The 24,972-nt window shown below is 49.6% G+C and overlaps 1 protein-coding gene across 1 annotated transcript; it reads right to left on the bottom strand.

Moving 5' to 3' along the window:
• Window positions 1–9,708: 9,708 nt before the first annotated feature.
• On the bottom strand, window positions 9,709–24,415 carry FBXO2 (F-box protein 2). Its single transcript, XM_038747384.1, has 6 exons — window positions 24,230–24,415; window positions 18,284–18,562; window positions 17,068–17,194; window positions 16,851–16,946; window positions 15,355–15,487; window positions 9,709–11,757 (listed from the first exon to the last, which is right to left on the bottom strand). Exons 1-6 carry the CDS (start codon window positions 24,249–24,251, stop codon window positions 11,623–11,625), a joined length of 792 nt encoding a protein of 263 aa, XP_038603312.1. The 5' UTR covers window positions 24,252–24,415; the 3' UTR covers window positions 9,709–11,622.
• Window positions 24,416–24,972: the final 557 nt, after the last annotated feature.

A 24,972-nucleotide genomic window follows, 5' to 3' on the forward strand; every position in this document is an offset into this window, starting at 1 on the left:
TGGGTAGGGACCGTCTCTACATATTACCGATTTGTACTTCCCAAGTGCATAGTACAGTGATCTGCATACAGTAAGTGCTCAATAAATATGATTGAATGAATGAATAATTAATAATTATGGTATTTGTTAAGTGCTTACTATGTGCCAAGCATTGTTCTAAGCACTGGGGTAGATACAAAGTAATCAGGTTCTACCACATGGGGCTCACAGTCTTAGTCCTCATTTTACAGATGGGGTACCTGAGGCAGAGAGAAATTAAGTGGCTTGCCCAAGGTCACACAACAGACAAGTGGCGGATCCAGGATTAGAACCCACGTTCTCTGACTCCCAAGGCTTAATACAGTGCCTGGCACATAGTACGTGCTTAGCAAATATCACAATTATGATTATAACCATTCTAACCCTCCCACCCCAAAGCAAGAGAAAGAGGAACAGCAACGCTCATCCGCCTGGACAGACACACACATCACACACACACATCCCCAGCAGTTCTGCCGTTTCCATTAGGCATCAGGAAAGGAACCCACCCCCAACCCGCTACGTCCTTGGGATGGCTCGCCTAGGCCCCCATCACCATCTACTGATCAGTAACAGGCTGTGAGCAGAGAAGGCAAGGCTCCTGAATGTGGTTTGTTTGGGGCCTGTGCACCCCAGCAATAACTGCCAGGATGCCGGGACTCCAGGACCCCTTCTCTGGGGTGTCTGGGTAAGCAGAAAGGTGACTTGTAGTGAGGACCCAATCCCCTGTTTTAGAGGAGGATGTGTGGTCCCAAGGAGAGAGAAAGGGGAAGAGGGAGGGAGCAAGACAGGAAGGAAAGAGGAAAAGACCTGCCTTTTCTTCGCTCTTCATATTTGGCTGGAAACTGCTGCTCAGAGTCTCATTTTTCAAGCAGGTAGTCAGTAAAGATTCCCTGGTTCACTTTATGGCATGAAAAATGCCCGTGACGCTCGCCCCACAAATCACATTCACACCAGTAGCACAGTACCTAGTGGGAAACTGAGGAACAAAGGAAGGGCAGGCAGTGAAGAGAAAGAGAAATGGATGCAAGTATCCTGGCTCTGTAGCTGGTACGGCCAGCCCACGAAAGGGGATTGCCCTGCGGCTGTGGGCTGGTCGGCATCATCACAGGGGCAGGAAACACTCCCTCTTCCCCACAGCCTGAGCTCTTCCCCTAGAGACCTGGGTCTGGACCTTAAATGCCGACGATGGGGTTTCCTTGGAAATGCTGCCACCTATAGATTTCTTAGGATTCTTGTCGTAGAAATTGGAGGCCATGTGGAAAGAGAAGGAGGGGAAGGAAGAGGAGGAGAAGTAGGAGGAAGGGGAGGAGGAGAAGGAAGAAGAGGAGGGGAAGGAGAAGGAAGAGAAGGAGGAGAAGGAGGAAGAAAAGGAGGAGGAAGAGAAGGAGGAGAAGGAGGAGGGAGAGGAGGAAGAAGAGGAGAAGGAGGAGGAGAATGAGGAGGAGGAAGAGAAGGAGGAAGAGAAGGAGGAGGAGGAGGAGAAAGAAGAGGAGAAAGAGGAGGAGGAAGAGGAGGAGGAAGAGGAGGAGGAAGAGAAGGAGGAGGAGAAAGAGGAGGAGGAAGAGGAGGAGGAAGAGAAGGAGGAAGAGGAGGACAAAGAGGAGGAGGAGGAAGAGGAGGAGAAAGAGAAGGAGGAGGAGAAAGAGGAGGAAAAAGAGGAGGAAGAGGAGGAGGAGAAAGAGGAGGAGCAGGAGGAAGAGGAGGAGGAGGAGGAAGGGGATGAGGAGGAGGAAGAGGAGGAAGAGGAGGAAAAGAAGGAGGAAGAGGAGGAGGAAGAAGAGAAGGAGAAGGAAAAGGAGGAGGAGAAGGAGGAGGAGGAAGAGGAAAAGGAGAAGGAGGAGAAGCAATAGTAGTAGTTGTAGTAATAGAGTTGCCTTTGGCACGAAGATGATGGTGCCGATGGTGAGACTGCAACTATGAGTGTCTTCGAGAGAGAATCCCTTGCCTGCTTGTTCCGTAAAAAGGGGCCACCTTTTCTGACATAATAATAATGACAATAATAATATTGTTAAGCACTTACTTTGTGTCAAGAACTGTACTAAGTGCAGGGGGCAGTTACAAGATAATCAGTCCCACACAGGGCTCACAATCTAAGCAAAAGGCTAAACAAGTATTGAATTTCCATTTTAAGGATGAGGGAGCTGAGGCACATAGAAGTTAAATGGCTTGCCCAAAGTCACACAGCAGGTAAGTTGTGGGTCTAGAATTAGAACTCAGGTCCTCTGACCCATGCTCTTTCCACTAGGCCATTTTCCCTCCCATTTGGGATTGCTCAGACACAAAGGATTAAGAAGAAAAGGGTATGCCCTATCACCAGCAAGACATGCACTTAAGTTGTTCTTGCAGTGATGGTTTGTACTGAGCCAACCATTCTTCTTTTAACGCCTTCTTCTACCCCTGTGCCACTCAGCATGCATTGCAGATTTCTGGTTGGGAGAAAGGGTCCAAGCTTGGTCACAGAAAAAAAGTATCTGACACTTCAACTAAAGCAGACACTACTCTACCCTCATAATAATGATAATTGTGGTATTTGTTAAGTGTTTTACTAGGTGTCAAGCACTGTTCTAAGCACTGGAATAGATACAAGCTAATCAGGTTGGACCCAGTCCCTCTCCCATTTGGGGCTCACAGTCTTAATCCCCATTTTACAGGTGAGGTAACTGAGGCACAGAGAAGTTAAGGGACTTGCCCAAAGTCACAAAGCAGACCTGTGGCAGAGTCGGAATTAGAAACCACTCCTCTGACCCTCAGGCCCATGCTCTTTCCATTCGGTCACACTGCTTCCCAAGCATTTACTGAGTGGTCTTGGTCTTTATTGAGGGCCGTTGTTTGTTTCCAAAGAACAAAGAGGTCAACTCGGGGCTGGAGCCAGGACACCTAACCTCAAGTCCTCCTTACTCTTCTGGAAGATCTTTACCCTTCGGTTCCTACAACCATAAAAGATGAGGACATGGAGGAATTTAGTATTTAAGATCTATCTTCAGCACAGGGCCAAAAGGGAATGGATTCTTATGAAAAGAAATGAACCGAGAAGAAGAGGGACACAGGAGGAGATGCAGAGTCAGGAAATAAGAGCTAGGGAATGGGGAGGGAGGACAGGACGGAGGGAGGATGGGACGGAGTGGGGAGGGAGAGCTTGAAGGACTAGGGTTTTAATTCCTGTTAAGGATTAGAAATTATCGTTTGGCACAGCAGAGGTACCTCATTTCCACACATAGGCAGCAGAAAGTCAGAGAATCTCAGGGCTGGGAGGTCATTCATTCATTCATTCATAATTATTGAGTGCTTACTGTGTGCTAAACTCTTGGAAAGTCCAATTCAGCAGTAGAGACAATCCCTGCCCACACTGGGTTTACAGCCAACCAGGGTTCACCCAATCAATCAATCAATCAATCGTATTTATTGAGCGCTTACTATGTGCAGAGCACTGTACTAAGCGCTTGGGAAGTACAAATTGGCAACACATAGAGACAGTCCCTACCCAACAGTGGGCTCACAGTCTAAAAGGGGGAGACAGAGAACAGAACCAAACATACCAACAAAATAAAATAAATAGGATAGAAATGTACAAGTAAAATAAATAAATAAATAAATAAATAGAGTAATAAATATGTACAACCATATATACATATATACAGGTGCTGTGGGGAAGGGAAGGAGGTAAGATGGGGGGATGGAGAGGGGGGCGAGGGGGAGAGGAAGGAAGGGGCTCAGTCTGGGAAGGCCTCCTGGAGGAGGTGAGCTCTCAGCAGGGCCTTGAAGGGAGGAAGAGAGCTAGCTTGGTGGAGGGGCAGAGGGAGGGCATTCCAGGCCCGGGGGATGACGTGGGCCGGGGGTCGACGGCGGGACAGGCGAGAACGAGGTACAGTGAGGAGATTAGCAGCAGAGGAGCGGAGGGTGCGGGCTGGGCAGTAGAAGGAGAGAAGGGAGGTGAGGTAGGAGGGGGCGAGGTGATGGACAGCCTTGAAGCCCAGGGTGAGGAGTTTCTGCCTGATGCGCAGATTGATTGGTAGCCACTGGAGATTTTTGAGGAGGGGAGTAATATGCCCAGAGCGTTTCTGGACAAAGATAATCCGGGCAGCAGCATGAAGTATGGATTGAAGTGGAGAGAGACACGAGGATGGGAGATCAGAGAGAAGGCTGGTGCAGTAGTCCAGACGGGATAGGATGAGAGCTTGAATGAGCAGGGTAGCAGTTTGGATGGAGAGGAAAGGGCGGATCTTGGCAATGTTGCGGAGCTGAAACCGGCAGGTTTTGGTGACGGCTTGGATGTGAGGGGTGAATGAGAGAGCGGAGTCGAGGATGACACCAAGATTGCGGGCTTGTGAGACGGGAAGGATGGTAGTGCCGTCAACAGAGATGGGAAAGTCAGGGAGAGGACAAGGTTTGGGAGGGAAGACAAGGAGCTCAGTCTTCGACATGTTGAGCTTTAGGTGGCGGGCGGACATCCAGATGGAGATGTCCTGAAGGCAGGAGGAGATGCGAGCCTGGAGGGAGGGGGAGAGAGCAGGGGCAGAGATGTAGATCTGGGTGTCATCAGCATAGAGATGATAGTTGAAGCCGTGGGAGCGAATGAGGTCACCAAGGGAGTGAGTGTAGATTGAGAACAGAAGGGGACCAAGCACTGAACCTTGGGGAACCCCCACAGTAAGAGGATGGGAGGGGGAGGAGGAGCCTGCAAAAGAGACTGAGAAAGAACGACTGGAGAGATAAGAGGAGAACCAGGAGAGGACGGAGTCTGTGAAGCCAAGGTCAGATAGCGTGTTGAGGAGAAGGGGGTGGTCCACAGTGTCAAAGGCAGCTGAGAGGTCGAGGAGGATTAGGACAGAACATGAGCCGTTGGATTTGGTCATTGGTGACCTTTGAGAGGGCAGTTTCCGTGGAATGAAGGGGACGGAAGCCAGACTGGAGGGGGTCGAGGAGAGAGTTGTTGTTGAGGAATTCTAGGCAGCGCGTGTAGACAACTCGTTCAAGGACCCCCGTGGCTGGACCCCCGTGGCTCCAGCATTCCTGCTGAAATTAAATAATCTCTACCTTCCAAGAAGATGAAGAATTGGGCTCCTCTGGATGGGCATGCTTCCACAACCATTTTCCCAGGCACCCCACTCTACCCCAGGACAGGGTAGAGCTCCAGACCCTCTTTTCTCAGTTAGTGAATCCAGCTGTAGGTGAGCCTTGGTGAGCCACGATGGCGTGGGTGAGTCAAGGCGAGTCCTGCAGTTGACTCCAGATATTCGCTCCAGAAGCACCATGTGGTGTCACCAGCAAATGGGGCTAATGCTCATATTATGGAAACGAAAAAGAAAAGCCAGTTTTGTGCCGAGACGTTTCTCCAGGGATCAGATTAAATGCATTTTCAGAGTCCGGATTTTCAAGTATATTTTAACTAGACCATTCCCAAACTGTCCTCTCCCTTTCAAAGAAGTCCAGCTCTCGGAACATTCTGACCAGCCTGCCTTCCCCAAGAACTCTGCTACTTCCCCAATCCGTAATTTTAGTCTGTCTCTCCCAATAGGTTGTGAATTCCTTCTTTCATTCATTCAATCGTGTTTATTGAGCTCTTACAGTGGGCAAAGCACTGTACTTGAGTGGAGGGGTCGTGTCTGCCAACTCTATTGTATTACACTTTCCCAAGGGTTTGATGCAATGGTTTGCACATAGTAAGCCCTCAATCAAGACCAAATTTTAGGGTGTTTGTTAAATGCTTACTATGTAGCAGGCGCTATACTAAGCACTGGAGTAGATAATAATAACAATAACAATAATGGTATTTGTTAAGCGCTTACTATGTGCAAAGCACTGTTCTAAGTGCTGGAGGGATACAAGGTGATCAGGTTGTCCCACGTGGGGCTCATAGTCTTAATCCCCATTTTACAGATGAGGGAACTGAGGCACAGAGAAGTGAAGTGACTTGCCCAAAGTCATACAGCTGACAAATGGCAGAGCCAGGATTTGAGCCCATGACATCTGACTCCAAAACCCGGGCTCTTTCCACTGAGCCATGCTGCTTCTCTATGCAAGTTAATCAGGTTGGACACAGTCCCTGTCCCACGTGGGGCTCACAAGTCTTAATCCCCATTTTTTGGATGGGGTAGCTAAGGCACAGAGAAGTGACAAGTCGCACAGCAGATAAGTGGTGGAACTGGGATTAGGACCTTGATCCTTCTCACTTCCAGGCTCATGCTCTATCCGTTAGGCCACTTGATAGTACAGTGCTCTGCACATAGTAAGTGCTTAGTAAATACAATTGAATGAATGAATGAAAATTAATATGGGATGTGAACATGAGTGCTGTGGTACTGGGGGTGGGGTGAATAATAGGTACAAATCCTAATGCAAAAAAAACCAGAATATTATTATTATTGTTGTTATTGTTGTTGTGGTGGTTATATTTGTTCAGTGGTTACTATGTGTCAAGCATTGTTCTAAGCACTGGGGTAGATACAAGTTAATAATAATAATGATGGCATTTGTTAAGCACTTACTATATGCAGAGCACAGTTCTAAGTGCTGGGGGGGATACAAGGTGATCAAGTTGTCCCACTTGGGGCTCACAGTCTTAATCCCCATTTTACAGATGAGGGAACGGAGGCTCAGAGAAGTTAAGTGACTCGCCCAAGGTCACACAGCAGACATATGGTGGAGCGGGATTCGAACCCATGACCTCTGACTCCAAAGCCCGGGCTCTTTCCACTGAGCCATGCTGCTTCTCCAAGTTAATCAAGTTGGACATAGCCCCTGAGGCTCACAATCTAATTAGGAGAGAGAACAGGTATTGAATTGCTACATGCGCTGCCTCGAATTCCTCAACGCCAACTCTCTCCTCGACCCCCTCCAATCTGGCTTCCGTCCCCTACATTCCATGGAAACTGCCCTCTCAAAGGTCACCAATGACCTCCTGCTTGCCAAATCCAGTGGCTCCTACTCTATCCTAATCCTCCTCGACCTCTCAGCTGCCTTCGACACTGTGGACCACCCTCTTCTCCTCAACACGCTATCCAACCTTGGCTTCACAGACTCTGTCCTCTCCTGGTTCTTTTCTTATCTCTCTGGTCGTTCATTCTCAGTCTCTTTTGCGGGCTCCTCCTCCTTCTCCCATCCCCTTACTGTAGGAGTTCCTCAGGGGTCAGTTCTTGGTCCCCTTCTGTTCTCTATCTAAACTCACTCCCTTGATGAACTCATTCGCTCGCACGGCTTCAACTATCATTTCTACGCTGATGACGCCAAAATCTACATCTCTGCCCCTGCTCTCTCTCCCTCCCTTCAGGCTCGGGTCTCCTCCTGCCTTCAAGACATCTCCATCTGGATGACTGCCCGCCATCTAAAACTCAACATGTCCAAGACTGAACTTCTTGCCTTCCCTCCCAAACCCTGTCCTCTCCCTGACTTTCCCATCACTGTTGACGGCACTACCATCCTTCCCGTCTCACAAGCCCGCAACCTTGGTGTCATCCTCGACTCTGCTTTCTCGTTCACCCCTCACATCCAATCCATCACCAAAACCTGCCGGTCTCACCTCCGTAACATTGCCAAGATCTGCCCTTTCCTCTCCATCCAAACTGCTACACTGCTCGTTCAAGCTCTCATCTTATGCCGTCTGGATTGCTGTATCAGCCTCCTCTCCGATCTCCCATCCTCCTTTCTCTCACCACTTCAATCCATACTTCACGCCGCTGCCCAGATCGTCTTTGTGCAGAAATGCTCTGGGCATGTGACTCCTCTCCTCAAAAATCTCCAGTGGCTATCAATCAACCTACGCATCAGGCAAAAACTCCTCACCCTCAGCTTCAAGGCTCTCCATCACCTCGCCCCCTCCTACCTCACCTCCCTTTCTCCTTCTACAGCCCAGCCCACACCCTCCCGCTCCGCTCCTCTGCCGCTAATCTCCTCACCATGCCTCGTTCTCGCCTGTCCTGCCGTCGACCCCCGGCCCACATCATCCCCCTGGCCTGGAATGCCCTCCCTCCACACATCTGCCAAGCTAGCTCTCTTCCTCCCTTCAAAGCCCTACTGAGAGCGCACCTCCTCCAGGAGGCCTTCCCAGACTGAGCCCCCTCCTTCGTCTCCCCCTCCTCCCCTTCCCCTCCCCACAGCACCTGTATATATGTATATATGTTTGTACATATTTATTACTCTATTTACTTATTTTATTTGTACATATTTATTCTATTTATTTTATTTTGTTAATATGTTTTGTTTTGTTCTCTGTCTCCCCCTTCTAGATTGTGAGCCCACTGTTGGGTAGGGACTGTCTCCATATGTTGCCAACTTGTACTTCTCAAGCGCTTAGTACAGTGCTCTGCACACAGTAAGGGCTCAATAAATACGATTGAATGAATGAATGAAAAGTGCTAAGCAGTTAGTACAATGCTCTGCCTATAGAAAATACTAAATAATATCATTGATCGATTGATTGGACACCCCAGGAATTCAACTCTGTTACAGCAGAATTACTTACCGTAAACTTACCTGGCAAACTTACCTAGCACAGGCAGTAAGTACTGGAGACTTTGAGGGATGGGTACAGCATTAGGGCAGTGTTTTATTACTTGGATATTAACTGTGGAATTGGAAACTTGAAGAAGGGAAGTAACTTTGTCCTTATCGTGACACGGATATTTGTTAAGCACTTACTATGTGTCAAGCACTGTTCTAAGCATTAGGGTACCTACAAGGTAATCAGGTCCCACACAGGGCTCACAGTCTAAGTAGGAGGGAGAACAGGTGTTGAATCCGATTTTGCAGTTGAGGAAATTGAGGCCCAGAGAAGTTAAGTGACTGTGTCCAAGGTCACAAAACCGACAAGTGGCAGAGTCAGGATTACAGTGCAAGCCCTTAGCATAGTTCACTGCACACAGTAAGCGCTCAATAAATACAATTGAATGAACGAATGTCCTCTGGCTCCCAGAGTCTTGCACTTTCCACTAGGCCATGCTATGGATCTGAATGGAAGCCAGTAGCCTGACTCTGGAGCATTTTGCCTCTAGCACCCAAATTAAAGCACAGGAGTGGCTGTTGGACAGCCTCAAAAGGAGTAGTCAGGAGTAGTTAGGGAACAGGGACACATGTGGGCAACAGAATGCATCTGCTAATTCTACTGTGTTGTACTGTATTGTATGAAGAAGCAGCATGGCTCCGTGGAAAGAGCACGGGCTTTGGAGTCAGAGGTCCTGGGTTCAAATCCTGCTCCACCGACTGTCAGCTGTGTGACTTTGAGCAAGTCACTTAACTTCCCTGTGCCTCAGTTCCCTCATCTGTAAAATGGGGATTAAAACTGTGAGCCCCCTGTGGGACAACCTGATCACCTTGTAACCTCCACAGCACTTAGAACCGTGCTTTGCACATAGTAAGCACTTAACAAATACCATCATTATTATTATTACTGTCCCAAGCACTTAGAACGGTGCTCTGCATATAATAAGTACTCCATAAATAATAATTATGGTACTTGTTAAGCACTTACTATGGGCCATGCACTGTTCTAAGCTTTGGGGAGGATATAAGGTGATCAGGTTGGACACGGTCCCTGACCCTCATGGGGCTCACAGTCTCAAATACCATTGATTGGTGATCCACCTCTATCCCCAGGCAGGCTGCAGTGGGAGATAACTCCCCCATATTCCCCACCTCCCCGCGAGTCCCCCTTCCCCTCCCCCCCACACACCCCAGAGACAGGTGCTGTGAGTCAGGTCAGCAGACACGGTGGCTTTATTAGTGCCGTTACACAGAGGAGCCAATACAGAGGCTCTAAAGATGGTTCCTGGCTAGAGGCCAACAGAACATTCAGGGATGTCTGGCTTGTGGGAGAAGGGAGAAATGAGGAAACTAGAACTTGCCTCAGGAGAGGAGGTGGGCGGGGGGAGAGTGCAAACCACACCAAAATCTGGGATGAAGGTACAAACAAATGGAAAGGAGCCAGTACAGTTTCTTGCACATAAACACACCCCTCTCCCAGGCACTGAGTTTGGTGTAATTCCAAATGTGAGTGGAAGTATCAGAGAGCGGTTGCATCAAGCAGCATGAAGTGGGTAAGAGCTTATAAGGCCTCGTGCCCTGACCCCAGAGGTCGTATCTTCTACCCCCACTGCTCCCGACCTCCACCCGTCCTCTACAGACCGAGTCTCAAGCAGTATTCGATTTCTGTTTGAACCTTCGGCTGCCCATCCTTCATTTCTGCCCCTGCCCTTGGGGCCCATGAGAAGGTGGGGATCCCACCAACAGAGCAGAGTAGTAGAGTACAGGCTCAGGACGGAGGGGGAGGCTGCATCTTTCATTCAATCGTGTTTATTGAGCGCTTACTGCGCTAAGCCCTGCAGCCAGCAGAGGAGCAGAGGGCACCCAGGGCAACCTGGGTGGGGGTTGCAGGTCAGCAGCTGCAGCAGCAGGTCCGAGCATTCAGGGGGAAACCATGAAGACAGAGAGGGAGGGGTCAGACAGAGCTGGAGAGCAGGATGGAGAGGAGCTGTTTCTCAAGAGAGGAGCCCAAAGGCCCATTTCCTTCCCCCTAACCTTGCGGGCTCGGAGGCAGCATGGTTCTCTCAGGTGTCAACCATGGCTCCCATCATCCCTGAGAGAGAACCAGTCTGTCCCAGCCCTGTTCAGTCTCCTCTTATCTCCTCCAGCCCTCACAATCCCGGCCCTTGTTCCAGGGTCGTGCCCCCTCCAAGGACTGGCTCCCAGCAGCTCAGTGATGCCAACATGGGAGAGACCGATGGAAGCCTGGGGGATTCTGGTAATTTCCTACAGCACTAGCAGTTCAGATCTGGGCAAGCACTCCCCCCCACCCCCCTGACAAAACCTGCCCTAGAAATTGGAGCTCCTGACCAGTGCTGCCATAGAACTGGGCCAGAACCCAAGTGAGGGTTTTGCCAGGTTTGGCCGACCAATCTGACCCATCAAGAGCTGGAAGCACGGGGGAGTGTGGGGAGCGGGCCCGGGGGAAGATGTAAAGGGATGGAGAAAGCCTGGGACATTCTGGGGCTGCTTGACATTACATCAAGGACATGCTGCTGAGATGCAAGTTGTATGTACATTAACCGCTATTATTTCCCCCAACCTTTATTTTTTCCATCAATTGCTTGGGCACTTTTGGTAATGAGACTGCAGTATTGTTCCAGAGGTCCAGGACTCCCTGACCATCCATTGAGCTGGGGATCATTAGGAGCGAGAGAGAGACAGAGAGAGAGACAGGCATAGGATTTACAGCAAAGATTCTGCCACCTTATGTCAAGCTTCCAGGGCAAAAAGCAAAGGGGGAAATAAACAAAGAAGCTGGGCTGAGCTGAAGAGGGGTGCTGTCTTGTTTTCCTGGAACTGGGGTCAACAGGGGGAAAAGAGAGGAAACTGAAATCCCCAAAATAACTGAGGGGGCAACAAGCAGCCAGCTCCCATCCTCTGAGGGCTATGTCATGGTCCCCTAATCCCACGAGCAGAAGAGAGGTTAAAGGTGAGCTGAGGAGGCAAGCTCTAACAAGGGGTCTAAAGTCTTAGCCTGCCTCTGCCCCCCACCATTCCACTGGTCTCACCCAGGGGTCCCTTTCCAGTGGACAGCTGCCCCCAGAGCTGGGGGGTGGGGGGCGTCCATCTCGACTAGAGGCCGGGCTAGGGCTCCACCATCACGCTGCTGTTGGTCACCCGCACCCCAAACCAGCCCTTCCAGAAGACAGTGTCCTGGCCACCATGCTCGAAACGGATGAAACGCACCCCGGGCCCATAGTTGGAGAAGGTGTGAGAAATCTGGAGGGGGTAGAAAGGAAAGAGTGATCATCTCCTGCTCCGGTGTTCGCCCGCCTCCCTCTCCATCTGAGCCCCCAGCAGCTCCAGGTCCTTGTTTAGGAGGTAGGGGCTGATTGCCTAAAAATGGACCTGAGACCTGGTCACCCTGTTTATTAATGTCTGTCTTGCCCTCTAGACTGTAAGCTCCTTTGGGGCAGGGAGCAACTCTACCAACGTGGCTCAGTGGAAAAAGCCCGGGCTTTGGAGTCATAGGTCAGGGGTTCAAATCCCGGCTCCGCCAATTGTCAGCTGTGTGACCTTGGAAAAGTCACTTAACTTCTCTGTGCCTCAGTTACCTCATCTGTAAAATGGGGATTAAGACTGTGAGCCCCCCGTGGGACAACCTGATCACCTTGTAACCTCCCCAGCGCTTAGAACAGTGCTTTGCACATAGTAAGCACTTAATAAATGCCATCATTATTATTATCATTATTACCAACTTTGTTATATTATACTCTCCCAAATGCTTGGTACAGTGTTCTGCCCACACTAAGTGCTCAATAAATACTATTGATTGAATGACTGGGGCCTGGTTAGTTGGAAAAACAGACTGGGAGAGGGTGGACTCCGATGGACACCCCTTTCCCTCTCCACCACATATGGAGCTCCTGAAAACTAAACTGATGGAATGAAACTTAAGCCAACTACACACTTGCGAACTCACAACCATCCATCACACTTCGTTCAGAAATCTGTTCAAGATTTCACACACCTCATTAAGCACTCATTCCTGCATATATCCCTTTCTCCTCCTCTGTTAATCATTTTAGTGCTTTTCTATCCCCGCTAGATTGCAAGCTCCTTGAGGACAGGGTTAACATCTACTAATTCTTTTGTACTCACCCTAGCACTCAGTACAGTGCTCTGACCACAAGAGAGACTCAATAAATACTATTAACTGATTGATAAAACCAGAAAGATGACCACTCAATGTGGGGGGTGGGGGGGGCAAACAGGGGGTTGGGTTTTGGTGGAAGGAGCAAACTGGAAGGGCAAACTGACTTCAGAGAGCAAACGGTTCAGAAAGTCCTGCCTGGAAGCTATTGTCTGACCTATTACTATTATTATTATGGTATCTGTTTAGCACTTACTCTGTGTCAAGCACTGTTCTAAGCATTGGGATAGACACAAGTTAATGGGGTCGGACACAGTCCCTGTCTCACGTGGGGTTCACAATCTAAGTAGGAGAGAGAACAGGCATTAAATCCCCATTTTATAGATGAGGAAACTGAGGCCCAGAGAAGTTAAGGGACTTGCTCAAGGTCACATAGCAGACAAGTGGCAGAGCTGGGATTAGAACCTAGGTCCTCTGATCCCCAGGCCTGTGTTCTTTCCACTAGGCCACAATTCTGAGATCCTGCTCAGAAACCCTCAGGTGTCTTGGCTGCCAGTCTGGAACAAACCCTCTCCCAGCCCACGCCACCTTGGAGGCACGAACAATGGCTTCACCTTACAGCTGGAAATGCATGGAAACAATAGTTCCCGTCATCCCTGAGAAGCAGCATGACTTAGTGGCACAGGAGCAAGGGCTTGAGAGTCAGAGGTCATGGGTTCTAATCCTAGATCTCCCAATTCTCAGCTGTGTGACTTTGGGTAAGTCACTTTACTTCTCTGTGCCTCAGTTACCTCATCTGGAAAATGGGGATTAAGACTGTGAGCCCCACGTGGGACAACCTGATAACTTTGTATCTATCACAGAGCTTCTAGTAGTGCTTGGCACATAGTAAGCGCTTAACAAATGCCATCATCATCCTATGGAGTCAGCACCTATGGGGTTTAGCTTCTGGGAAATGAAACTGGGGCCTGGATCCTAGGCTAAGTTTCCTGGCTTTGGGGTTCGGTTACCTGGCTATGAAGCTGGGTCAGAAGTGGAGAAGGCTCAGGTGACTCCGCATTCACTGCTGAACAAGGAGACCTCTGATGGTCAACCTGAGTCACCCTTCCCACAGCCTATCCCCCACCTTCTAGCTCACTGCCCATCCCTTCCCCACCCCTCAGTGTTGCCCTGGGTCCCAGTGTCCCCTTTACCGGCCCCACTCAGCCCTCTCAGCCATTCCCCAGTCCTGCCCTCTCTGCTCTCCTGCTCGTGGGAATTATTCCAGGCGTACCCATCTTCCCACCCGCCTCAAGCTCTGCCTTTCTGCAATGTCTCAGGCTGAAAACAGATGCAATAATAATAATAAAAAGAAGAACAAGAAAAATAATTATGGTAATTGTTAAGCCCTTATTATGTGCCAGGAACCATCCTAAGTGCTGGAGGTAAATATAAAGTAATCAAACTGGACACAGTCCCTGTCTTCACAGTCTTAATCCCCATTTTACAGATGAGGGAACTGAGGTACAGAGAAGTTAATGGCTTGCCCAAGGTCACACTGCAGACAAGTAGCAGGGCCTGGATTAGAACCCAGGGTCTAATTGACTCCCAAACCCATGTTGTATCCACTAGACCACACTGCAGAGGAGACCAGATCTCCCAATCCACCGGCCCCATCCAGCCCGTTGAACCTAAAGATCAGCACTTAAAGTGTGAATAAAGTGTGAAGGAGGAGGAATGGTGGTAATAACACTTACTGAGCACCTATTGAGTGCAATAACAACAACTGAGGTATTTGTTAAACTCTTAGGAGGTGTCAAGCACTTTTCTAAGCCTTGGTGTAGATGCTAGATAAGTAGATCAGACATGTCCCCGTCCCGCATGGAACTCACAGTCTCAGGGGGAGGGAGAAAAGGTATCTAATCCCCATTTTGCAGATGAGGAAACAGGCACTGAGAAGTTATCTGACTTATCCAATGTCACACAGCAGGCAGGAGGTGAAGGCAAGATTGGAATTCAGGTCCCCAGACTCCCAGGCCTGGGCTCTTTCCACTAGGTCACTGCTCTTTCCACTAAGTCACTCTACTTCTGTTCTCAGAGCTTGAGAAATATATATATATAAAAACACCGAATACACCATTCCCTGCCCATAAGGAGCCTACGCTCTCCAACGGAGGAGATATGTATAAAAGCATTTTAAAGCAGATTAATCACAATAAATACTGAATGCACAATTGAATAGACATATATAAAGGAGTGTGGAGGAAGGATATGAGAACATAAGTCTGAGTTGTCATTCTGACTTGAAGGTAAAGCCGCACCCTCGTGTCTTGGGTTTCAAACTTGGGGATTCTTTTGAGCAGAATCCTGTCTAACTTCTTGGGGTACCTGAAAATTGGCTGGAAGATAGCAACTGTTTTCAGAAATATTTATCAAATCTATCACCAGCATTAAATGGCTTTTTAAGGCATAGAAAGAGTGAGGGACCAGTCACCACTTCTCCATCCCACAACAGCAGGTGAAAATAATAATATTTTCTAGACTGTGAGCCCACTGTCTTCTAGACTGTGAGCCCACTGTTGGGTAGGGACTGTCTCTATATGTTGCCAACTTGTACTTCCCAAGCGCTTAGTACAGTGCTCTGCACACAGTAAGCGCTCAATAAATACGATTGAATGAATGAACAGCATCCTCTCCCCAACCCTTCCCTTCTCTCCTCCTTCCCTGGGACGGGCCCCATTCACCTCCTTCCAGCTGGCATCATCCTGAGGTACAGCCACCGTGCCACTCTTGTACTCCATCAAGACGTCCTCATGCTCCGACAGCAGCTTCACGCACAGCTCATACAGGCAGCCCGCATCGCTCCGGGACGAGTACCTGCCAAGACAATCCCAACCTTCCCCGCTCAGGTCTTTCCAGCACTGTGAGAGGGGCCTCGGTGGGACAGCGCTGAAGAAAGCTAGCAAGCCATCTCCTCTCCACCTGCCCTCCAACCTCTGCTCACTCCAGTCCTCCCTAGCTACCCGCTTAAGTCTCAGGAGAGACACGGAAGTTTGAAAGGCCCCCAGATCCAAGCTTCCCTTCAGTGGGAGAGCTCTGAAGGGAGCTAGCAAGGAGGGAGCGATCTCCTCCCGACCCCAGCTTATAACCACCCCAGCGCTTAGTACAGTGCCTGACACATAGTAAACGCTTAACAAATCCCACAGTTATTATCTTCACCTGCAATCCAACCCCTCTGCTCACTTCAGTCCTCCCTAGCTACCCTCCCCTCCCCTTAAGTCTCAGGAGAGAGAGTGAGGTTTGAATGGCCCCCAGATCCAAACTTCACTTTTCTTCCCTAAAACTGGTCCCTTTGGATAGGGCTCCTGGCCTTGGCTGGGACTGGATCCCCGACAGACCCGTAGCCCTGGGATTTCTGACCCCATTCCCACTCCTCCTGCAGCTTCTTCCTAGATGATCCAGAGGATCCTTGTTTGGATCAGGCCACGAAGGACAGGTGCTTTCTACATACCAGGTAGGGCATGTGAAAACACAAATGATCAGGGAAGAGGCTCCCCAAATGCTAAAAGAGAGAACAAGCCAGGGGTGTTAACTGAGCTCAGAGCCAAGTGGCTGTAACCAAATTTGGTGGGGAGGTGGGAGGGAGCCAAAGGAGAGATTAGGTGGAAATCCGGAAGTGGGCAGGAAGATGAAAACAGTTTCAAGAGCAAAGAAATGGATTCTAGACCACAAGCTCCTCCTCTAGGCTTAAGCTCCTTGTGGGAAAGGAGCGTGTCTGCCAACTCTGTTGCAACTGTACTCCCCCGAGAGCTTAAAACAGTGCCCTGCACACCATAAGTGCTCAATAAATACCACTGATTAATTGGTTAATTAAAACAAGGCAAAGTGTGGTCTCCCTAATAGGGGTAATAATATTGATGGTATTTGTTAAGTGCTTACTATGTGTCAAGTACTTTTCTGAGGCACAGAGAAGTTAAGTGATTTGCCCAATGTCACAAAGCAAACATATGGTGGAGTTGGAACTAGAACCCAGGTCCTTCTGACTCCCAAGCCTGTGCTTTATCCATTAAGCCACGCTGCTTCTAATCATAATAATGGCATTTGTTAGGCACTTACTATTTGCCAAGCACTGTACTAGGTGCAGGGGTAGATAGAAAATAAACGAATCAGATAGAGACCCTGTCCCACATGAAACTCATGGTCTAAGAGAGCAGTGTTCCCTTCTCCCTGCTCTCCTTACCAGTCCTTCACTATTATGTCAGGCTGAGTGGTGTCCATCAACTCCTCCCAGTAGCCCTCAGCCCGCAGATCAATAACCTGAGTTTTGCGACACCATCTAGGGGAAAAGAGAAGAGAGTAATGGGAAGGAAGAAAGGGGGAAAGGGGACAAAGGGACCATTCCCAGCCCCAGCCATCCCCACCCATACCCGCGGCCTTGGGCAGCCCCCAATTCTTACTCATAGGATGTGACAAAGTATTTTTTGACGCTGTCATCAGAGAACTCAGAACCGTTGTCCCCAGGGAGTTCCTCCACCTTCCAACCGTCCCCACCGTGCTCCATCTCTCCCCAGGACTCAAACTCTTCTGCAGGGGACAGGAGGAGGACAAGGAGGGGGAAGAGGAGAAGGAAGAGGAAAAGAAGAATGAGAAGCCTTGAGGGACCCAGTGCCCTAGCTGTAGGCCTCACATATCTTCAAGTCAAGAGGGGCTGGGCATTCCCCAAAGGACTGGGATTCTAGATGCCTGGGGCTGATTTCTCTCCCTGGGGTTTCTAGCCAGGACCGGAGGGGAAAGGAGTCACTCCTCTCCTCTCTGGTCCTCAATATCCCCCTTGGAAAGTTAGGGTGATGTCCCAGGCAGGGTCTCCAAAAAAGAACTCAATCATCCATTCCTTCACAGCTTTCTCTCCCCGACAAGCTAACAATATTATCAGTAGCAATAATAGTGATATTAAGCCTTATCTAGAGTGCTTCATTTTCCACAGCACATTCAATTGTCTGATGTCCAGTCTGACATTTTTCACTCCATCAACCCTGAGGGTAGGAAGCATCTGGGACAATTCTCCTGACTTTACAGATAGGAAAGCCAAGCAAGAGTAAGCATTTTCCCAGGGTCGCATAGCAAGTCAGTAACCAAGTTGGGACTGGAACCCAGGCCCCTGATTCTCACTCCTACACTCTTCTATTAGGTCTCTCTGCCTACAACAGAGGATCCCACATCTCCTTCAGCGGAGGTCTGGGGAAGAGAGGCCTAGTCGATCCTAGCTCTAAAGTAACCTTTTCTGTCCACAACTTTCAGCAGGAGAAGGCTGTTAAACACTAGAACCAATGGAAAGAGATTATGGAATCTCCTTCTCTGAAGATCTTTCAAAGAGGAGATCTTACTCCATTTGGAGCAGATTGAATGTGGCCTGGCACAGGGGCTGGAGGATGGATGATTTGACTTTTCAACATCCCTTCCAGGTCTCAGGGTACACTAGACCCCTACTCCCCACCCCCAAGGTGTCAGACTACAACCTTAAATCCCCTTTCTATAAGGATGGCAGGTTTACAACCTTCAGCCCACTCCTGGCTCCATCTCCTGAGCTGGGCAATGGGGAGTGGGGACAGGGGTCAGTTGGTGAGAAAAGAGAGGGAGGGGGACTAAAGGAGGATGCCACGACTTGCCCGTTACCTTCTCCACAAACATTCTTGAGTAGGTTCCTCTTCCTCTTGCTCAGGAAGTAGAAGGCCTGCCAGTTGTCCTTCTCCTCCTCAGCCTGCTCCTTGCCAGCCAGCCCCTCCTGTTGGCACTTGAGGACCCAGAGAGCCGCCCCATCCACCAAGGCCTTCCACTGCAGGCACACCAGCCGGCACACCAGAACCAACTCGCCCGCAGGCACGGATGCCAGGATCCTGATCAGGGCGGGTTCGGGCAGTGACTCCATGCCCACCTCCACCTGGTTGGGGCTCTCTGCGGGCAAGAGATTCCAGATCAATCTTCCCACCTTCCCTGAAGGCCATCCCACTGGCTTCCTCGGCCCGCCTATGTGTAGCTCCCTATTCAATGGCTCATTTACTTGTGCTTGTGATGTGTGGTGATGATAACAATAATATTAATAATTATGGTTTATGTTAAGTGCTTACTAAATACCGAGCACTGTTCTAAGCCATGGGGTATATACAAGGTAATCAGGTTGTCACACATGGGGCGCCCAATTTTAATCCCCATTTTACAGATGAGGCAACCTGAGGTCTAGAGAAGCGAAGAGGCTTGCCCAAGGTCACACAGCAGACAAGTGGCAGAGCCGGTATTAGAACCCACATCCTCTGACTCTCAAGCTCTTTCCACCAAGCCACGCTGCTTCTCCCTCGTTTAACCCTTGTCAGTTCATCAATTAATGTCCAACCTGACACACCCCCATTAGACTGCCAGTTTCTTGAGGTCAAGGAGCACATCTTTTACTTCTTGAATGTGCCTCTTGATGCCAAGTTCAGCAAGCGACCCCCGGTAGGGACTCAGAGAATACTGTTGTGGATGATAAAGATGATGGTGATGATAAAAGCACTGGAAGCACGAATCAATCCCCCATCTTAGGACCAGATACTAGCTTCTTCTGGATTTCCCAGCCTTGTGTATAATAACCCAAGGTGGGGACTAATAATAGCAATATATTAAATAAATAATGTCCAGTCTCTAGAGGGACTACAGCTCCTAAAAGCTCTCCCGCTAGATATAAACTCCTTGAAGGCAGGGATCCTGTATGCTATCCCTTTTGTACTTTTCTAAATCCTGAGTACAATGCTGTGCACAGAGTAATTTGCTCAGCAAATACTATTGATTGAGTAAGACCCCACTGTAGCTGAGACAACCTCTCCCCAGCCCCAAGGGAGACCCAATAGGGAGTAGGATGTAGCACTATTAGTCAACTTCCAACGTGGACCAGGATTTTTCCTCCCGGATAGTACCTGTTCCTGAAAATCAGGCCAGGCCAGGCCAGGCAGACCTTTGATCCCAAGGATGTTGGGGAGAAGGAGGATGTCGGGGAGAAGAAGGATGTTGAATAGATAAAAATTGTGGTATTTGTTAAGCGTTTACTATGTGCCAAGGACTGCACTAAGTACTGGGGTAGAGTCACGACCACCAGTCCTAGCTCCCTCCATCCCTACCAAGAAAGTTCCTGTTTTCCGTATTGGAGGCTTGGTTTGGCCTCCCAGAACAGCAATCTAAATCTTGAGATGGGGACTGGGGAGGATGACAAGATGATATGGGTCTGGACTTGTCAGGGTCCCTTCCCCCAGGTACAGACCCCTCAAGGGAGCCTGGGCTGGTCCTGATGGGAATCCAAGGGTCCAGGCAAAACTGGATCTCTACGGAAGTTGAGGACTGGCCCATTCCAAGTTTCCAGCTCACAGGAAGCATCTAGCTTGGGAGCTGTACAGATGGTTTTGGGCCATGGAGTCTTTATTCATGCAGCTCCCAGGGGTCTATCCTAGGCTGGGGGCAGCCTACCTAAAGCTCGTGAGCCACGCAAGGGCGGCTCTTCATCCCTCGCCGTGGGGCTTGCACACTGATGCTTCATTGTTAATTCTTGGGGTCCTGCCATGACAGCAGGGTGCCATGAGCTCTATTGGCAGTGGTGCCTCTTCCCACATAAACCAGGACCAGGGTGACTCGAGGGGCTCAGTCCCACCCCCAGCCCCTGCCCCAGCTGTCTTTTCCTTGCTGCCCACCCCCCTCTTTCCTAGAGTGCCTACTCCCCACCACTCCTTTCCATCCCCAGCCCCTAAGAATACCTCTCTGCTAGAGCATGTTTTGGGTTTATAAATAATAATAATAATAATAATAATGTTGGTATTTGTTAAGTGCTTACTATGTGCAAAGCACTGCTCTAAGCACTGGGGGATACAAGGCAATCATATTGTCCCACGTAGGGCTCACAGGCTTCATCCCCATTTTACAGATGAGGAAACTAAGGCCCAGAGAAGTCAAGTGACTTGCCCAAGGTCACACAGCAGACAAGTGGTGGAGCCGGGATTAGAACCCATGACCTTCTGATTCCCAAGCCCGGGCTCTTTCCACTGAGCCACGCTGCTTCTCATAATGATATTTGTTAAGCGCTTACTATGTGCCAAGCACTGTTCTAAGCGCTGGGATAGATACAAGGTTATCAGGTTGTCCCACTTGGGGCTCACAATCTTGATTCCCATTTTACAGATGAGGTAACAGGCACAGAGAAGTGAAGTGATTTGCCCAAAGTCACACAGCTACGTGGTGGAGTCGGGATTAGAACCCATGTCCTCTGACTCCCAAGCCCGGGCTCTTTCCAGTAAGCCATGCTGCTTGCCAAGCAAGCCACATGGGTTGGTGGCAATTCAACTGATGAGGCTTGGCCACCTCTGATTTAGGGGATGGGAAGATGTAACTCATTCTCATATTACTATCCCCATTTTACAGGAAGGAAAGCTGAGGATCAGAGAGGCTAGATGACTTACCCAAGATGCCTCAGCATATCTGATGAAAAGCCACAAATCTAGGGTTCCTTAGCCTGCTTTTTCATCCTCTCAGCCACACTGCTTCTTTGTGGACTAGAACCCTGGAGTGCTTGTGTCCTGCCTTCCACCACTCCCTTCCTAGTGGTTAGCCCAGCTCTTGCTGGCCCATGACCTCTGCCCCTCCTCCAGGGACACCTGATGCTCTAAAGAAGGTAAGCCCGGCCCCAGCCAGCCAGCCTGGCCCCTGGACCAGCCTCTGATCTGGGGCTCCGATTACCCACATCACCTCTGCACAGCTCCAATATTGTTGCTGGTTGGAAAGTGATCTGGCTACTCTAAGCTGCCATAGAGGCTGATTCACCTGCTGATGAGGATGGGGATAACTGGATTCCAGTAAAAACCAGACCTGGAGACTCCACTGGGTCCCCCACTTTGCTCAACCACCTCTTTCTCTTTTTTTTTTTTTTTTTTGTTAGTGGTATTCATTAAGCACTTACCATACACCAGGCACATACTAAGCTCTGAGGTAGATACAAGCCAATCAGGTTGGACACAGTCCATGTCCCCCATGAATAATCATAATAATAATAAATAATAATAATGACATTTAAGCCATTATTTGCAAATTATTATTTATGTGCAAAGCACTGTACTTGTACTTCCCAAGCGCTTAGTACAGTGCTCTGCACACAGTAAGCACTCAATAAATATGATTGAATGAATGAATGAATGAATGTTCTAAGTGCTGGGGAGGTTACAAGGTAATCAGGTCATCCCACAGTGGGCTCACAGTCTTCATCCCCATTTTACAGATGAGGTTACTGAGGCCAGAGAAGTTAAGTGACTTGCCCAAAGACACACAGCTGACAAGTGGTGGAGCCAGGACTTGAACCCATGACCTCGGACGCCAAAGCCCAGGCTTTTTCCACTGAGCCACGCTGATTCTCTGAGCCACGCTGCTTCTCTGAATCTCTCAGTCTCATTCCCCATTTTACAAATGAGATAATTTAAACACAGAGAAGTTAAGTGACTTGCCCAAGGTCACACAGAAAACAAGTGGATTAGAACCCAGATCCTTCGGAGTCCCAGGCCTGTGCTCTGTCCACTAGGACTTGCTGCTTCTCTAAATATCCCTCCCCATTCCAGGCTAGGATCCTCAAAACTGGGAAACTGAGCGCTGAATCTTCTCTCCACGGAGTCTCTTCTAGAAGCAGTGATGGTATTTATGGAGCACCTACTGGGTGCACTACACTGTACTAGGCACTTCAGAGAGTTCAACAGCAGCACAAGAGACATCTTTGCCCAAGAAGCTTGGACTCTAATGGGGGAGACTAACATAAAAATATTTATAGAGTAATCAGAATAAATCATTGAATATGTAATTGGAATAAACACATTCACACAAGTGCTGTGAACGGGGAAATATGAGCAACTACTAGAGATAGCTGGTGGCTTGATAGGACTTGAGGTGTTAGGATTAATGGACTTGTTGGAAGAGGAGGGATTCTGAGAGGGCTTCGAATATGAGGAGAGCCATGGCAAAGTTAGGTTACCTTGGTAGGAGTGAAGAGAGTGAGCTGGGGAATAGTGGAAGAAGACAGCAGATATGCAAGATGGGGAGTTATCTAGTCTTCCCAGGGCTCAGCAGTGTCAGCTGACTGCACCCTGTTCAAAAAGCAGTCTCAATCAATCGATCAAGTTTATTGAGTGCTTACTGGGTGCAGAGTACTGTACTAAGATGTGATCCCTGTCCATAAGGAGCTTACAGTCTAGGGGGGGAGGCAGAATTAAAATAATGGGGGAAATAGTAGTACATAAGGATGTTCATTCATTCATTCAATCGTATTTATTGAGCGCTTACTGTGTGCAGAGCACTGTACATTAAGGTCTGTGGGGCTGGGGTGAGTGTCGAGGTGCAGGTCTCAGCAGGCAAGGGTCAGCCTACTGCCCATCTCAGACCGTCTCCCAGGGCAGCCAGCTGCCTGGCCAAAGGAGATGACAATGCAGATGCTGGCCCAATTGCAGGAGGCTGGAGGGGGGTCTCTGGCCTGGGCAGCCCTCAGAAATGGGGGCTTCCCTCATCACAGGAGATTGACTACAGGCACCTCCTCCCTCCTTGCCCAGGCCAGGATGGTCACACCGGAGAGATCCGGCCACCTGGCGCCACCAAGGGAGGCCTGTGCCAACTGGGTGAGACTGGAAGGGGCCCAGGAGAAGGGCAGGGCTGCTATCAAATAATCTCCGTCAAAGGAATGAACTCACAAAAAATCTCTGGAGTCCTAATAACTGGACTGCCCGGCCCTCTGCAAGAGGAAGACCATGCAGGTGGGAGCCTGCCCCTGCCCCTGCCGAACCCTCAGAGAAGAGGGTCTTTTCCTGCGCACCTGACTCAGCATTTCTGCTCTCCCCCCAACAAGCATCTCCCCCTCTCCAGTTCTCCACTCTCTGGGGGGCAGCTTATGGTGGGTGAGGGGGCACCAGCTTTGGCCGGGAAAACACTGGGGAAAGCGAGGAATGGGGCAAGGGGGATCGGTCAATCAATTGTATTTACTGAGTGCTTACTGTGTACACAGCACTGTACTAAACACTTGGGAAGGACAAGTTGGCAACATATAGAGACAGTCCCTACCCAACAGTGGGCTCACAGTTTCGAAGGGGAGACAGAGAACAAAACCAAACATATTAACAAAATAAAATAAATAGAATAGATATGTACAAGTAAAATAAACAAATAAATAGAGTAATAAATATGTACAAACATATATACATATATACAGGTGCTGTGGGGAAGGGAAGGAGGTAAGGCGGGGGGGGGGGGGGAGTGTGGGAGGTCATGGGGAGGGGTGACTAGCAAACCAGACAAGTCTCAACCTGAGGGTCCTAACGCCCAACCCACAACCTTGACCACCTTAATGCTTTTCCTTCGCCTTAAACCACTGTAAATGGGGATGTTTTTCCTCCAATTCCCTGATTTTCATCATGTTCTAGAAACCGGCCGAAGTTACCATTTGACGTGTCGACACCTACTTTCCCCTCTTTTGGCTTTACCCGTCCAGCACGGGTCCAGCAAGCCACCCCAGGTTGGGTACGGTTAATGCCCGGAGCCCCAGCCCTAGGCCCCAGGCCCCCCGAGCTCCCCCCGTACCTATGTCGAGCTCTTCTTCCATCTCTCAGGTGGTGTCCAAGGCAGGGACCACGGATCAGCAGCGACTGCTGTAGCTGCTACTGCAGTTGCTGCTAGTGCTGCTATTGCTGCTGCTGAGCCAGGGAGCTCCAAACTCAGCCTATCCTGACTGTCGCAAGCAAGCAACTGCACCGGCCCCTCTCCTCCCGCACTGTGCACGACCGACTCACCGTCCTTCTTAAAGGTGTAGAACCCCTCTGCCCCCTTCCCGCCCCTTGCCAGGCCAGGCCAAGCCCCTCCTCCACCTCCTCCTTCTCCGGGCTTGGCTCCCCTCCTTCGATCTGGCCGTCCTGCTCTGTGTCCGGGCCCTGACGCAGCACAATTTCCACTTCTGCCTGAAACAAGCTCTCTGTGCAATTTACAGCTGGCTGGGAGATGCCTGGCCTTGTGGGGATACCTGCCCCTCGGGTAGCCAAGAAGGAATTGCAATGGCAAGATCATTTACTGGGGGGACAATAAATAATAATAATAATGGGATTTATTAAGCACGTACTATGTGCAAAGCACTGTTCTAAGCACTGGGGAGATCACAAGGTGATCAGGTTGTCCCACGGGGGGCTCACAGTCTTAATCCCCATTTTACAGATGAGGTCACTGAGGCACAGAGAAGTGAAGTGACTTGCCCAAGGTCACACAGCTGACAATTGGCAGAGCCGGGATTTGAACCCATGGCCTCTGACTCCAAAGCCCATGCTGTTTCCACT

The sequence above is a fragment of the Tachyglossus aculeatus genome, chromosome 5 (assembly GCF_015852505.1).
Source record: "Tachyglossus aculeatus isolate mTacAcu1 chromosome 5, mTacAcu1.pri, whole genome shotgun sequence".
Lineage (NCBI taxonomy): Eukaryota > Metazoa > Chordata > Mammalia > Monotremata > Tachyglossidae > Tachyglossus > Tachyglossus aculeatus.

Bases quoted from the DNA above. Each gene is read 5' to 3' on its own strand.
- FBXO2 (XM_038747384.1), bottom strand. From the start codon at position 24,251: ATGGAAGAAGAGCTCGACATAG. The intron at 18,563-24,229 runs GTACGGGGGGAG...TCTTGCCCGCAG, and splicing joins GGAAGAAGAGCTCGACATAG to AGAGCCCCAACCAGGTGGAG. The intron at 11,758-15,354 runs GTGAATGGGGCC...TACCCCCTCCAG, and splicing joins ATGATGCCAGCTGGAAGGAG to ATTTCTCACACCTTCTCCAA.